The 14,434-nt window shown below is 41.3% G+C and overlaps 4 protein-coding genes across 4 annotated transcripts; 1 reads left to right on the top strand and 3 right to left on the bottom strand.

Moving 5' to 3' along the window:
* Positions 1–1,716: 1,716 nt before the first annotated feature.
* MELLADRAFT_94377 (cytochrome P450 monooxygenase) lies at positions 1,717–3,835 on the top strand (the record flags this gene model as incomplete). Its single annotated transcript, XM_007406634.1, has 7 exons — positions 1,717–1,955; positions 2,036–2,192; positions 2,304–2,606; positions 2,720–2,957; positions 3,032–3,265; positions 3,346–3,556; positions 3,634–3,835. 7 exons carry the CDS (start codon positions 1,717–1,719, stop codon positions 3,833–3,835), a joined length of 1,584 nt encoding a protein of 527 aa, XP_007406696.1.
* A 585-nt stretch (positions 3,836–4,420) lies between these two features.
* On the bottom strand, positions 4,421–6,765 carry MELLADRAFT_33986 (uncharacterized protein; the record flags this gene model as incomplete). Its single annotated transcript, XM_007406286.1, has 10 exons — positions 4,421–4,586; positions 4,694–4,772; positions 4,841–4,897; positions 4,977–5,148; positions 5,226–5,312; positions 5,414–5,650; positions 5,741–6,046; positions 6,124–6,192; positions 6,282–6,360; positions 6,446–6,765. 10 exons carry the CDS (start codon positions 6,763–6,765, stop codon positions 4,421–4,423), a joined length of 1,572 nt encoding a protein of 523 aa, XP_007406348.1.
* A 982-nt stretch (positions 6,766–7,747) lies between these two features.
* Positions 7,748–9,313, bottom strand: MELLADRAFT_60465 (uncharacterized protein; the record flags this gene model as incomplete). The annotated part of the gene is made up of 4 exons (XM_007406285.1): positions 7,748–7,821; positions 7,866–8,480; positions 8,552–8,626; positions 8,707–9,313. 4 exons carry the CDS (start codon positions 9,311–9,313, stop codon positions 7,748–7,750), a joined length of 1,371 nt encoding a protein of 456 aa, XP_007406347.1.
* A 2,871-nt stretch (positions 9,314–12,184) lies between these two features.
* MELLADRAFT_103378 (uncharacterized protein) lies at positions 12,185–14,434 on the bottom strand (the record flags this gene model as incomplete). The annotated part of the gene is made up of 3 exons (XM_007406284.1): positions 12,185–12,594; positions 13,573–13,647; positions 13,735–14,434. The coding sequence occupies 3 exons, from the start codon at positions 14,432–14,434 to the stop codon at positions 12,185–12,187; spliced, it is 1,185 nt and encodes a 394-aa protein (XP_007406346.1).

Raw genomic sequence — 14,434 nt, 5'->3', positions numbered from 1 at the left:
AGATCTCAGCATCTCTAGAAATGAGAAGTACATGCATATAAAGGAAAGTGTAAGAGTAAAAAAATGTGGTTGCACCACCTGCTAGTGAGAGCCACTATATCAATTTGTCAAGGTAACTTATGTAAGCCTGTTACATCCGGTACCAGTTGCCCAGCATCTATGTCCTATTGACTGCATGGCTTGTCATTGAACATACCATAGCACGCTGATGTTTGTTTTCTGATCACAAGAGTTCAGAAAATGATTTGAATTTTTCAAAGCCAAAGACTTTTGTAAACTCCATGGTATATTAGTCATATGGCGTAGTGATATAATATATAAGGAAAGAAATAAGTAAACAGGCGCGTCGCGTGAACCTTATGATGGTTCACCACTTACAAGAAACCCGGATCCGGTGAGGCTTTGTTGAACGGATCCGGAGGTTTCACAGGCTGTAATGTCAGATACAACCAATACAGTTAGTGGAACCTAATTAAAGTTTAGGCTTGAGAAATCGAGAAAAAGTGGTTTTGGACCTGAGATTAAACCTCAGGTTAAATCTCGGCGACACACATGACCTTGAAACTTACCGATGATTCTCACAACAGCTGTAACTTCCCAATACATGAGATTGCAGTTGAAGAGAACGGCATGGATTTCCTGGCGAAGATGCTTGGAGCACTTTCAACCATGGAGAACAGAGGAACTGCGTATTCACACCTCTATCAAATGAACATATCTTTTCCCAGAGTCAAAGATGTGCCTCATCCATCATCACGTACGCCTTGTATCAAAATCCCGGCATGAAAAGGGTACCCTTCCGGAGGTTGAGCTTATGTTTGCTGTTGAGATACAACACCAAATTGGATTGGTGTCATCCGTGTTCTGGCTCGTTTTTATTGCGGGACAAGCAGGGTCTCGACTCAACCAGTAGAGTCCATACATGTGCCACACATCATCTGATGAACTCGAATACGCATTCGCAATTCCACGGTGCGCAATTCAGGAGACCGCAATTCAGGAGACCGCAATTCAGGCTGTTGCTCTCATAATAATTGCAACATGAATTTAGAAGTAAGAAGAATAACAGTATGCTTCATGTAAGTATGGTATCTATATAATTTGTAGACCGACTACGTTGAAGAGCATTTGCCACCAATTTAGCCGTAACGCTCCGCCGCTTCTGTAGTATCAACAAGTTCATGCGAGGTTGACCGGCACTACATATTTCTTTCAATTCTATGGATTCGAGATTGATGATCAAGTGGGCGACAAGTGATTCGGATCAATTCGAAGTGATACATACGATATACTTTATCGATGCGTTGTCTCGCGTTGTATTCCTGATATGAGTGATTACTCTTGTACTCCCTCTTACATACTCCATTCAAAGGAATTTAAGCACAATTGATACGGGACTATTTTCTGATCCCTACCAAATACATAGTACCAAATGTAGCAGATAAATGCGTTTGAATGTCGGGAATTCAATGAACTCATGAGTTCATCGCACATATTGAACCCCTTAACTAGTGGGAGAGCAGCGAGGGAGTTGGTTGTTTAATGAACATCAATTTACGTAACTTGTTGGGCTTCAAGAAGAAAACGGTAAACCTCATTTGTATCGTTTATTTGCTGGGCTTCTTCAACTTAAGAAGAGACGAAAACGAGACTTTCTCCCCTCCTCCCTATATCTCATTTTGTACATCACAAAAGTTTACATAGATACACACCAGCATGTCGATCTCCCCATTAGCCAACTTCTCAACTCTACCACCTACATTAGGCTTATCAGATATACTATTATTTTACTTTCTTGTTGTACCATTTTTCATCTTTCTCCTTGGATCAATTTCAAAATTTTCCTCTTCTTCGTCTTGGGCTTCTCCACCTCGTGTACCCATTCTGGGTTCAATTCCATTCATCAAATCTAAACATTTTCCTCAACAATGTTTGGATTGGAGTCATCAATATGGGTGTGTCCTTTATCTCTTGGGTTTTTTCAGTTGCATAGGAAAAGCTCATGTTGCATTGTTAATTTTTTCTTCTTCAAAAGTTCAATTTTCAGTCTCAAACTTGGTACTTCAAACCCGTCCCTTGTCGTTTCAGGTCACGATCTTGCAAAGGAACTTTTCATCGATCATGGTTATGCTTTTACCGGTAGAGCAAATCCATTTTTCTTCCATCCAGAATTACGTTTGGATGAATATTTTGTTTGAGCTTTCATTTCATGCCCATGAACACACTTCTATCAGATTATCTTCTTTTTGTATCATATTATATCTTGTTTTCTGATATATACACTCCTTTCCAAATTTTGACAGACGCCAGTGATGAACACTACCCCACACGTCTTGTCACAGCGCACACTCATCCTGAGTAGCACAAAGGCATCTATAAACTCTGGATTGGGGAATTGTATCGATCGCTCTTCTCGGTTGATTACCTCTAAATTATATCATGAAGCCAGTCTTGAGCCAATTGACATAAGGCACATATTACTTGAAGCTGCAGCTGTTTGTGCTATCAATATCTCGTATGGATTCCCAGTGGTCGATTTCGATAAGATTCCACCTGAAGCTCGATCAATTCTTGAATGTGCAGATGAGACGTTTAATATGTTACAGGTCAGTGAGATTTTTCCTCTTTCTGGTTGTATTTCTTCACCCTCCCTAAAAGAAGTCTCATCATATTCCCTGAGTGATCTGAAATTGATAAATTACTTTGGATTGATAAACAGTTTTTTGAAGAGCCTACAATAGCATTTCCATTCCTTGTTAAACTTCTATGGAAGCGTACTGAAAGGATCAGGAAACAGGCTAGAAAGACTTCTTCAAAGTTACTTGAAGCTTATGAAACTTTGTTTCAACTTGCAAAAACTCAATACGAAGTTGAAGGACCAGATTCACTCGAGAGCTCAGTTATCAAAAGCTTGTTTGAATCAGGTGGTTCAGGAATGAGCCAGTTTCAACAAGGATGTAAGTTGATGAAGATTCGAGCTTTATTTATAACTGCATATTCAGATATTGACTATGTGACTTTCATAATTCAGGTTTAGCTGGTACAACAGTTGCAGCAGCGATGTCAACTACTATGAACACAATTCATAGTACTTTAGGTTGTTTAGCTGTCCATCTAGATTATCAAGACCAATTAAGAAATGAAATTTCTAAAATCGTCGGAGCAGATCAGATACCTTCAAGTGAGCAAAGCGCCTTGCGTGAGCTTCCTTTACTTCGAGCATTTATCGAAGAGGTCATCAGGATGTTTCCTGTTTTTCCAATCCGTAAGCGATCCCTTACTATTCAGATTTTTGTGGCTAAACTCTCAAGCTAATTATCTTTACTTCTATGAAAACTCTGAAAGTTTCACGCGTAGCTGAACAAGACCATGTTATGAGCAATGGTCAAACGATCCATGAAGGACAAGTTTTATTTGTTAACTATTATGGGATTAATAGAGATTCAAGAGTATTCAGAGATCCAAATGCATTCAATCCTTATCGGTTTCTTGAAAGCGAAAAGAAAGTGAATTCGTATTGGCCAAAGTATGGGCATGCTAGCTTTGGAGCAGGAAGGTTAGTTTGATTATTATTCAATCTGTCGTTGTTTTTTTCCAAGTTCACATTTTCATCCTTTTGATTTGATTTTTTAGACGTTCTTGTCCGGGATCAGAATTTGCCATGAATTTGATCTTATGTACAATTTCAAGAATACTTCATTCTTTCGAGATTAAATTCTCAGATTCGATTATCTCACCCAAGATTGATTTAGTTGAACCTGTTCTTGTTGGAGTTGAACAACACACCAAGTTTCCTAAACTTATCTTCAAACCTTTGGAACCTAAATCTTATTGATTACATCTACATAGTTGATCCATTTTACATAGTTCTTGTTGTATCAAAGAGACTTTTTCTTTCCTCGCAATAGCTTCACATGTGGCGATACGTACTTTTCATCTTTTGTTTGATCTCTTAAGATTTGATACTGATCTTTTTGAATCAGCTCTTTGTATGCAACCCTTTTCTCTTCAGCTTGGTCACATTTTCCAGCATAGATTATTAGCTGCTATACATACTCATCTTTGTAAACCTCATCAGCTTTGGAATCTATCATTTCATAAATAGACCAAGAAGAAAAATTCAAAATCAAACGTATTCCTGCAAAAGAGTGTAAAAATCACATCAAGCCACACGTTACTTATTTACATATTCACAACCAGTCTATGTTTAAAGATGACGTAAAGAAATAACACGTCCACAAATATAATGTACAAAGTTGATGAGACACTCAATCTTTCTGACCAAAAGTGGGTTAAGCTCCTCAATAGACCTTTTTTTGTTTTCCACTTGGTGACCGACTTCGAGTGTTTCCTGAAGATATTAGAACACAGTATTCACCATCAGGATCAATTATTTAAATGCCATATTTAGTGATACTAATCACGGACGGGAGATCCAAAACATGCTGTCTATCCCAAACAGGAGAAAGTCATAGACCAAAGTGACGAAAGACGTACCAAAGCCGAAGAAGTTGAAAGCTGCCCATCGTAGTCGACTTGGTTGAACGAGATGAAAGATGATCAAACAGATGAACATCTCCATGTATCTACATTTCAAGCAAAAAGAATCATGAAAGGTACGATCGTTGTTTGTTTGAGTTCAGATGTGTATGTGCCCGCAAAGTCCCTGGGAGATCTGCAAAAGTTCACTCACGTGAAGAAACCAAAGGCTTCCGCTCGTGCAGAAGATTTGAGGTATCGCATGATATCCACCCAAAGTCGCATATTTTTGGCTATCGCGTCAGAAATGGTCAGTCCATCAAACTGCCCTCTGTGAGATAGACCTGGACCATCAGCTCACGTTCAGGAGCCATCTTGGGATCCAATAGAAACATCATCATGATGCGTGTATAGACACCTGATACATCATCACCAAATCACCAAGATATCAGCTTGATGACTCACATGCACCCGTAAAAAGATAGGGGTTTACAGACCAATATGAACATGCCCGACTGTCCCAATAGCTTCTTCATAGGATGAATTGGTGAACAAGATAGTGGGATCTTCCACTGAAAATGAATGAAGGAACAGAGCCGGAAGATCATATCCGCCGGGAAACAAGCTGGAGGGAAGGAAACCAAACGAAGGCCGCTCAAAGCCAGTGGCCTGTAGGAAGAATCAAACCAATTTCAGTCAGATGATCAACTTTTACCTGCAACTAGGAAGGGTCCAATACAGCGTACATCGATTACCACATCCGCTTTCACAATGACTGTTTCCAGATGACCTCCAGTCTGAACCTTGACACCCTCAGGTACAAAACTCGTGGTCTGCAAACAATTTCCAATACCATTGTCAATTGAAAATGTTACGAGTCACTCTTCTCATAAGAAAAGACAGGGTAGTGTATATAGAAAGAGAGATTAAGTACCGTTCCACGTAAATATTTAGCTGAGCCATCTCGGATCAGTTGAAGAAAATCATTGTTGACAATTGGAGTCAGTTGATCGAGGCCGTATCCCGTATCAGGTAATGGTGCGACCCAATCTACATCCCGATAATGATATCGTCTTAAGACAGCCTCGCAAAACCGGCTGACTCGAGAAGACCATCCCCACGGCAGAACCGAGATGATACCCATCGGCAAAAGTCCTCGCGGGATGATCCACTGTAAGATGAGTTAAAGGAAATACAGATGAGTCAGGTGATTGCTTAATGTTGAAGGAACAGGGAGAGGAACAAGGTAAGTAAACGGCACCTTGTCATGGCGAGCGATGATGGTCGCTTGAAGTGCGCCGCGTATAATGGCTTGTTCTGCTGCCTCCACTGCACTTGCTCCACTTCCAATCACCGCCACGATTTTGGGATCCGGCATATTGTCGAGGTCTGAAGAATGGTGTAAGGCCCCTTTGTAGACCTCGCGTGAAGGCCAGCGACGGTCGTATGGTTGTGCACATGTTCCGATCGCCACAATGATTCCATCGAAGAGCCCTTCAACACCATCGTCAATTGACCATGCCGTCTTTCCCGACACCATAAAACGTTGGACGCGCTTGACATCGTACTGTTTGCGTTTTGAATAGTCCGCGTCGGAAGTATGTCAGCATGATGAGGAACCTGAATTGAGTAAGCAGAGCGTACATTGAAACGAGTTCTTGATTCCAATCCATATCGTACCCAAAGGTCACGAATCTGCTTCAAGATTTCACTCTTTGTCGCGAAAGCATCACGACACGCACAAAAACATAAACACGCGTGAGACTTCAGAAGTGAATGTTAATAGCATCACTGGGCTCAACTTGTTTAGGGAAAGATTCGGACCACACTACCGAGGGATGAAATCGATACATCCATGAGTTGAGTTGTAGACTTGAAGTTCTGTAGCGATCAAAGGCACAATCGGAGAATACCGTCAGTGTGATCAGATACAGCAGGGGGGGCGAGGAAATAAAAATTGACGAACGAGTTGACGTCGTTCCAAACTCCTCCCGTCACATTCTTCTTGTCAAACAGGACTACTTCAAAGCCATGTGCTACACAATGAGCTGCACTCGATACCCCCGTCACACCCGCCCCCACGATCGCGATCCGACCCAAAGGTTTGAGCGGAGCAGGGCCTGGTGGTTTTGGGCTGTGGATGATAGAGATGAGCGACTGGATCGCCCCAGAAAACCAGTGTGGCTTTGGCTCTGGCTCTCCGACTGGTAATGATGCGATGATGGCTAGACAACATGCAACGGGACAAAAAACATGATTATTGGTCGGATGATATGGTTCATGCATGAGACCGATAGCCCAGAGACTGAGATTGACATACCTTCAGTTGGTGGTGTGGAGAGACGAACCATGGTGTTGTCAAGATATGATGCAGTAAGACCGGAAAGAACAATGATGGATAGCTCCAGAAAATCTAGCTTTCGAGTCGAGGAATGAGGGAACGCTGCCCGCTTCCTACAAAGTCGGACCAGCTTTATAAGAAAACGATTATACCTGGACGATAATAAACGAAGCAGGACCGCAACATTGATACCGTGAAAGGCCGATAGAACTGCAAGATTACCGTCATGTCTCAGATGATTGAGGGAGGTTTTTGTCGCGAAATCCGTCGCGTCGATGAGGTGACCTTGCCATGGGTGAGTGATGAGTTAAGCCCACGGTGGATATTTCACTATACTCTTTGAGGCGAGCTCAGCTTGTATGCACCGACTGAGACAGAATTGAAGATTTAGACATGTCGCTGATAAATTGAAATCTATAGCTATGGCCACTCATCGGTTCAACTGTTTCGTCCTTGACTCTCTCTCAACACTTCTCCCATGTCCTGAACCTCGACTGAAAAGGCTGCAAGGCTACATGATGACTAAGCTCCCTCAGAAGAGACGTGATATGCGACTGACTCCATGAAGAAAAATCATTGGTCTGTATCGACGTTCTTGTATTGGTTGTCTCCTCTTTGTTTCTCTCTCATAGACATTTCTTTTGCTTCGCCTACATACAGATGTTATAGGGGCGAGGAAAATATTTGGTAGATCAACAAAGATAACTTTAAAAGATTGTTAGACAAAGAGCAGAGACAGATTCCAAAGCGAAAGACATTTTGGGACAAAATACAAAAGTTGGACATATAGGCAAACTAGACGTATAATCTATGTCGCCTTTGACAAAAATCACGTTGCTTTGATCTTGACTTGAACCCCCTCATTAGGGGCCAGAAGCATTTTATGAGTGTGATCCTGTGTGTTTATAGAATTGGAACTTTTGAGCCTCAAGAACTTCGAATCAGCTGTGACCAGAACCAAGTCTCGATTAGTGATAGGGCTCTTTTGGTCAACAATACAGCTGCGAATATCACAGAAAGACTTGAAGGGGTAATAAAAACCTACCACTCCATTCCACCTGACTTTCAAGGTATTGTTCAGCACCCGGAATATGACTAGCAATGCCGCCTAGTAGGCGGATGATGAAATCCTCTTCCTCGGAATCCCTGTGAGATAAAACTGAAGTCCCTTCGTGATCTCGTATGCTGACCGGTATATCCTTTTTGTGTTTACCTTCCAACATAGCCTGAACCACATCTTTGATATTCTGGACCGTGGCGAACTTTAGATTGAGAAAGGGATAAATCAGATCATTAATGGGGGCACGACGATCCGCAACGGCAAAGCGCCGGATATTGATCAATAGCTCTTCGTTCTCATAGGCATTTTTGAAGGATAAGTCTTTGAATTTTTCCTCCTCTATGATTTCTTTGACTCTGGGGAAAATCATTTTCATGTGATAGAGGTGTGAATACGCAATTCCTCTGACCTCCATAGTTGAAAGTGCTATAAACTTTTTCGCCAAGAAATCCACGCCGTCCTCTTCAACTGGAATCTTTGTGTTGAGAAGATAATTGTAAATTTCAACGCAGGTCGTGAAGAAGCTGGACTCATGAGGACGATCAACATAAGATTTCATAGAGTCAATGGTTTTCAACGCAAAGTACGCCTGTGCCAGGGCTTCAGTAGCCAACAATTATGGGTCAGGTTGTGCCAGTAAAAAATCACACAGAAAAGAGTAGATGACTTACACGAGTCAACATCCACAAGTTCAGGATCCGCCGGGGAAAACCAAAGAATTTTGCTCATACTTAGCAGGTCCAAGTCTAGGTGAGAGCCAAGATCCGATTTCAGGCATATCAATTTCATCTGACCACAGAAGCTAAGAATGGAAATCTGGATATACCTTTTGTCAGATGAAGTCCCAAGGCAGCGCGACATATAGGGCCTCGCGCCATGTCTGTTCTTATGGGTTCCAGTTCTCCTTGTGGCAAAAATCCCTGAAGATGTTTCAAGACAGCAAGTACCCAAATTGTCTCCCTTGGTTTTAGAGAAAGATTCTGTAGGGTTCTCACTGCTCTTTCGCATGCATATCTAAATTCTCCCCCTGTACCAAATACGCTGGTGTTAAATTGCTCTGGTAAGCCTTCTGATTTTTCTATCTTCAAGGCCAGGAGTTTCAATCGTTTAGCAAGAGGTTCTAAGACTGTACGTTTAGACCTTTTGGAGATTTCATCGCTCATGGCTAGAATTAAGTTGAATTCTTCAATACTTGAAGATGATAGACCAGGCTGTACATCTGAGTTGAGATCGGGAAAGTTTTTATTCAAAGATGCAGGCGAATTGAGGTGCAGGTTGACTGGTCCATACACTTCAATGTCTGGCCTGATCAATGGGCGTTTTTCCAGACTTGATAGAGATCGTTTGTCAAAAGAGCTGATATGACCTGGCAAGCATTCAACTGCTCCATAGAGCAATAGACACATAGAAAGAAAGTGAAAGTGATATCCCATTACTGCAAAAAATGTAGAATCAAAATGGAGAGGTAGAGCCTTTGTGGGAGGGCGAGGATGGCGCGTAGACTTGTCTTGAGCCTTATATACATTTTATGGAAAAGAGTCGATTGATAAGGATCTTGAGGGTTTGACTGTCTCGTAATCTGCTTTGACATCATGTAACGGTGAGTGAACAAAGGTATGAGCACATGCTGCAACGCTTCAGAGAAGTTAAAGCTGGGTTGCTCCAAAAATAGGTCAGATTAGACAGATTAGCTTATCATTCGAATTGATTCTGATCACACAGCACGGAATCAGCTTGACATGCCAAGTTTAAAGTTTTGATAATCTTTCTTACACGTCTACTTCAAATCGTTCTTGTTTTAAAGATAAATGAGCTTGCACTTTATATGTCCTCTGCATCGACCCTGACTCAACCTTTGGCAGGTTTGGAAACTGGAACAATTCAAAATCACGGCGATGAGCGCCAGTTTGAACACGATGGTCATCACTGAAAGTAAAGCTTAACTGCGTGGAGGCGTGATTTGACCCTGGTCGACCATGCTTGCAAAAAATGTTATGCTGTGGTATGTATGATATCAACGGGATGTCTTATCAGCAGCATTCACTTCATATCTATGTGCTACTAATCATGCAATCTCGTGGTTTATCAAAATTCCCCTCTTGTGTGACCTCTCAAACCAGTGCCCCTCATCTCAACTCCTTGCACTGCTTCTCACGCAATTACAACCAGTGTACATACATAAACCTTCAATCTGAGTGGCAAGGAGTGGCACCAATACAAGGGTTTTCTCCTCATCATCCCATTGATCTTTCGGTGTGTCTATCTCAGGTTAGTGGTCCCTGTCTCTGATGTGGTAACCTGACATGTCTTGATATCATTTATATTGGCTTTTATTGTGTTCACTCCAGGTTGAACTCAACAAATAGCTCTACAGAGGGCCCTTTTGCTTGTCCGTATTCTTTGATTTGCCTGTATCTATGTTTCTTTGCTAGTGGTTCATTTTCTGATTGTAAACACAACATATGTTTTTGTGAGCCCTGATTCATACCCCTTACAATCAACAAAGCATATGATGAAAACAATGATACATAATGATAATTACAACTTCTGGCCCAGCTCCATGCACCTTCTGTTATGTTAAACACATGATGTAAATCCTACCAGGTAAATGTGGCTTACCCAGAACCGCTGCTGCCTTGGGCAGACATCTGGGTGAAATTCACAAAACATGTTGATTATAATGTTGACTCCGAGATAGCACTGACCAAGCTCTGGTCTCACCAGCACAATAGATTGCCTTTCTCAAGACTGTCAGCCATGAAGAGACCTGGTTGCTAATCATGAACATCATAAATATTTTGTGAAGTGTCAAAAGATTGCTCCAGTCTGGGAGCAGGTCAAAGAATACCATATCTTGCCCATCATAATGAGAACTGGCAGTGGCACAAGGTTCTTCCAATAGCTTGACACATCTCTCTATATTGTTCATTGAGATCAATATGAGTTTATATACATGTATATTCTGCAGGACACATCTTTTGTTACTAGCACTGCCAGCATTAAAGAGGTTCCCCAATGGGAATATGGGTCCTAGGGACCAGATTCCCCTTCTGTTACTGTTACACAGCTTCATGAATATTTCCTGAGTAGCCGTGATGATCATGTATGTAGTCAATGTTTCAAAATGCATGTCTCAATAGGAGTTCTCAAAGTAGACCTGGTTTGAAAAAACCCAGTTGACTTTTTGGCTGTGATCTGTCAAAAAATGTCAACTCAATACGATAAGTTACTGCCAAAAAGCAACTGGGTCAACTGGGTTTTCTTGAAACCGGGTCTACTTTGAGAACCCCTAATCTGAACAAAGTTACAGGATGTATTACATGTGATTTGTTTATCCAGATTAAGCAGATAACTGAGCAGAACTATATGTAGCTAATAGCTAAGGATTACTCAGATATTTGTGCATATGTAGCATATGCTTTATGGCTCAGTTGTGCAGTGTGAGATGATTTGATGACCCATTCTACTCTAAATGAGATTCCCAGCCTAGGCCAGGGAACCTCTTTAATACTGGAAGTGTAGTGATCCTCAAGTGCCACTGACAATCCAGTCCATCAAATCATGGTAGAAACTGCCAGCTACAGAGTCAAAAAATACTTTGAGTATCAATTTGTGATATATTGCTTTATCAAGCAACTTTGGTTCCAAGTATAGATTGACTTGTGCCAACGTCATATGTACCTTATAAGTTGTTGGCCTAAAGACCAAGTTGGACATCTCATATACTTAGATGGTTATGAAAACCCTCTGTTTGGCAAGTACAGTAACTGAAGTCAGTGCCAGATTTGATTCAACAGGGGTTGCAGAAGGATTGCAGATCTAATTTTGTAAAACACCAAAACCAAGGAGTTGACCAGCACCATGTAAATATCCGTGTAGCACGTCGACGTGCACACACGGAGAGTTTTGAAATAAATCTCAAAGTCTTTTGGTCGGATTGAGACTGAGATTTTTGCTGAGCACCCTTTGTGCTTTGTGATTTGTTTAAAGGATTTGCAGAATCCTTTGTTGTCAGTGGGGGCCAACTGACTTTCAACCTCCCAGGTGATAAGGGGAAGATGTACTTGTCGTGGAACCTCTTTGATGGGTCGTTACAGGGTCCACGGAAAGTCTTTCATGTGTGCGCGTCGACGTGCTACACGGATATTTACACGGTGCAGTGAGGCCATGATCAAGACTGCAGTAACATAATGTTTTGATATGATCATGATTTTATCAAGACACTTCACTTGATCTCAAATTGGTTTAATTCATCTGTGAACAGAGACAAAGTACAAACACAATCAGTAATTGAGTTCTTTCTCTCAAACAATACTGAAGCTTGTGGGCCAAGATAAAAATAGTGATTTATAGTTACCTTTCCACTCCATCCGACCCTCAAGGTATTTTTTACCATCAGGGATATGAACAGCAATGCGATATAGGAGGTTGAGGATTTGTAGTTTGTACTCCTTAGTATAATTGGTGATTGCACTGACTTTTGTTATATGATTTGCTACCTCTTCAATATCCTGGACCTTTGCACCTCTTGGATCTAGAAAGCAATGAAACATATGTCCAATTGGGCCTTTGTCACATGTATTCACCAGCATGCGGATCTCAAGCAAGAGCGCTTGGTTCTCCTTTTCAAAGGTCCAATCAAGCACAGCATCATCATATGCCGTCATGAAGGAAGGATCCGTCAATCGTTCATTGTCTATTATACCGGTGATTTCTGGGAAAATTGATGCCATATTGTAAAGAGATTTCAAATCACAGGTTGGAAGTTTTGCAAGTTCCACAAACATTTTCCCTAAGGCCAACGCAGCCACAGTTACTGTACCAGTACCGGTAAAGTACAGTATAGTACCTGATTTTCCCGGTACAGTACCTGCCAGTATCGTACCTAGGTGGGCACTACTGTACTGGAGGGCAAATATTTTTGAAATTTTAGTACAGTACCTCCACGGAAGGTACGATACCAGTACCGGCCCTGAAAGTACCTAAAATATAGGTACTATACCGGTACAGTAGTCAACAGTACCTGTATTTTTGATTTTCTTGATCAATCCCCTTTCCTCCCAGCACTATAGTAGTATATTTGTTTTCAGTTTCAATCTCTACTGATATTTATTACCTAATCAATGATTTATATATAAATAAGCAACTTAGTTATCATTTCTTAAGCCTTTCAATACACCCAATGTGCCGGGTACCAACTCAAGGTACAGTGAGATACTGGGCAGTACCTGCCATAGGTACGGTAAAGTACAGTACCTATCTGCAAACCTGAGATACCAGTATAGTACAGTACCTAGCGGAACACAAAGCTACTTTACTGCTGGGCATTTTTTATAGTACCTAGATTGTAGGTACTGTACCGAGTACTGTACCTGGTGCAAGGTACTGTACCAAGTACTTTCATTTCTAGTATCCAAAAAGCCAGGTACTGTACTAGTATTGACAATACTTTACCAGTACAGTAACTGTGGCTGCGTTGCTAAGGCACGAACTTCGTTTTGGTTCATTGGAAACTGTCTTGTGACAAGGTAATTGTAAAGAACTATTTTTTCACTGGTATAATGAATCTCATTATGTAACTTGAAGATTGTTTCCAATATGAAGTAGGCCTTTGCCAGGGCTTCAGTACATAACAATCAAATGTCAGGTTGGGCCAACGTAAACACTGCAGAGAAAAAAGTAGACAACTTACCCGGGTCAACACGCACAAGTTCAAGTTCCACATCTGAAGACCAAAGAATCTTGCTTGCATGTACAAGATTCAAGTCTAGGCAGGAGTTAAGAATCAGTGTCAGTCAAAATTGCACACAGTTTTCTCTGATCAAAGAAAACAAGAGTGAAAATAATGGCATACCTTTTGTCAGACTAAGTCCCAGGGCAGCACAGCATATAGGACCTTGCGCCACGTCTGTTCTTATAGGCTTCAGTTGTCCTTGCGGTAAATGGCTTTGAAGATTTTGCAATACAGCAAGTGCCCAGATTGCCTCCTTTGGATGAAGACTACGTTTCTCTAGGGTATCCACCACACTTTCAATCGCACTTTCAAATTGTTGTTGTCTGGAAAAGACACTGGGACGAAATTTCTCTGGGAGACCTGGAAATGGTGTGTCTATCTTCAATTCAAGGCGCCTCAAGTTCCCAACAAGGCTTCCTACACGCTTCAAACTTCTTATATCGATCCGGTTCCCAATGCTTAGAATTTCCCGGAAATCTTTCATTTTTGAAGAGTTTTTATAAGGTTTTAGATCTGTTTTGAATTCACCTTTAACTTTCATCTGGCTTGAAGATACGCCAGGGTAAATTTCTCCTGAAGAGTCTTTGTTTTGATTTGCTATGTTCATAATTTTCATGAAATCTTCCAGATGTGAATCAGGTCGTGAATCAGTTTTGAAGTCCGGAGAGCTGGTATCCAAAGGTACATCAAGGTGATGATTGTACGGTCCATACACTTCGATTTCTTTCCGTATTTCAGGGCCTGGCACAACGCTTGATGAAGCCTCTTGTTTGAAAATGGTATTGAGAAATGATGGACTTGCAACTGCGTAATACGTCAT

The sequence above is a fragment of the Melampsora larici-populina genome (assembly GCF_000204055.1).
Source record: "Melampsora larici-populina 98AG31 unplaced genomic scaffold MELLAscaffold_6, whole genome shotgun sequence".
NCBI lineage: Eukaryota > Fungi > Basidiomycota > Pucciniomycetes > Pucciniales > Melampsoraceae > Melampsora > Melampsora laricis-populina.
The sequence above is the reverse complement of the archived record's forward strand: the minus strand, read 5'-3'. Positions and strand labels throughout refer to the sequence as shown.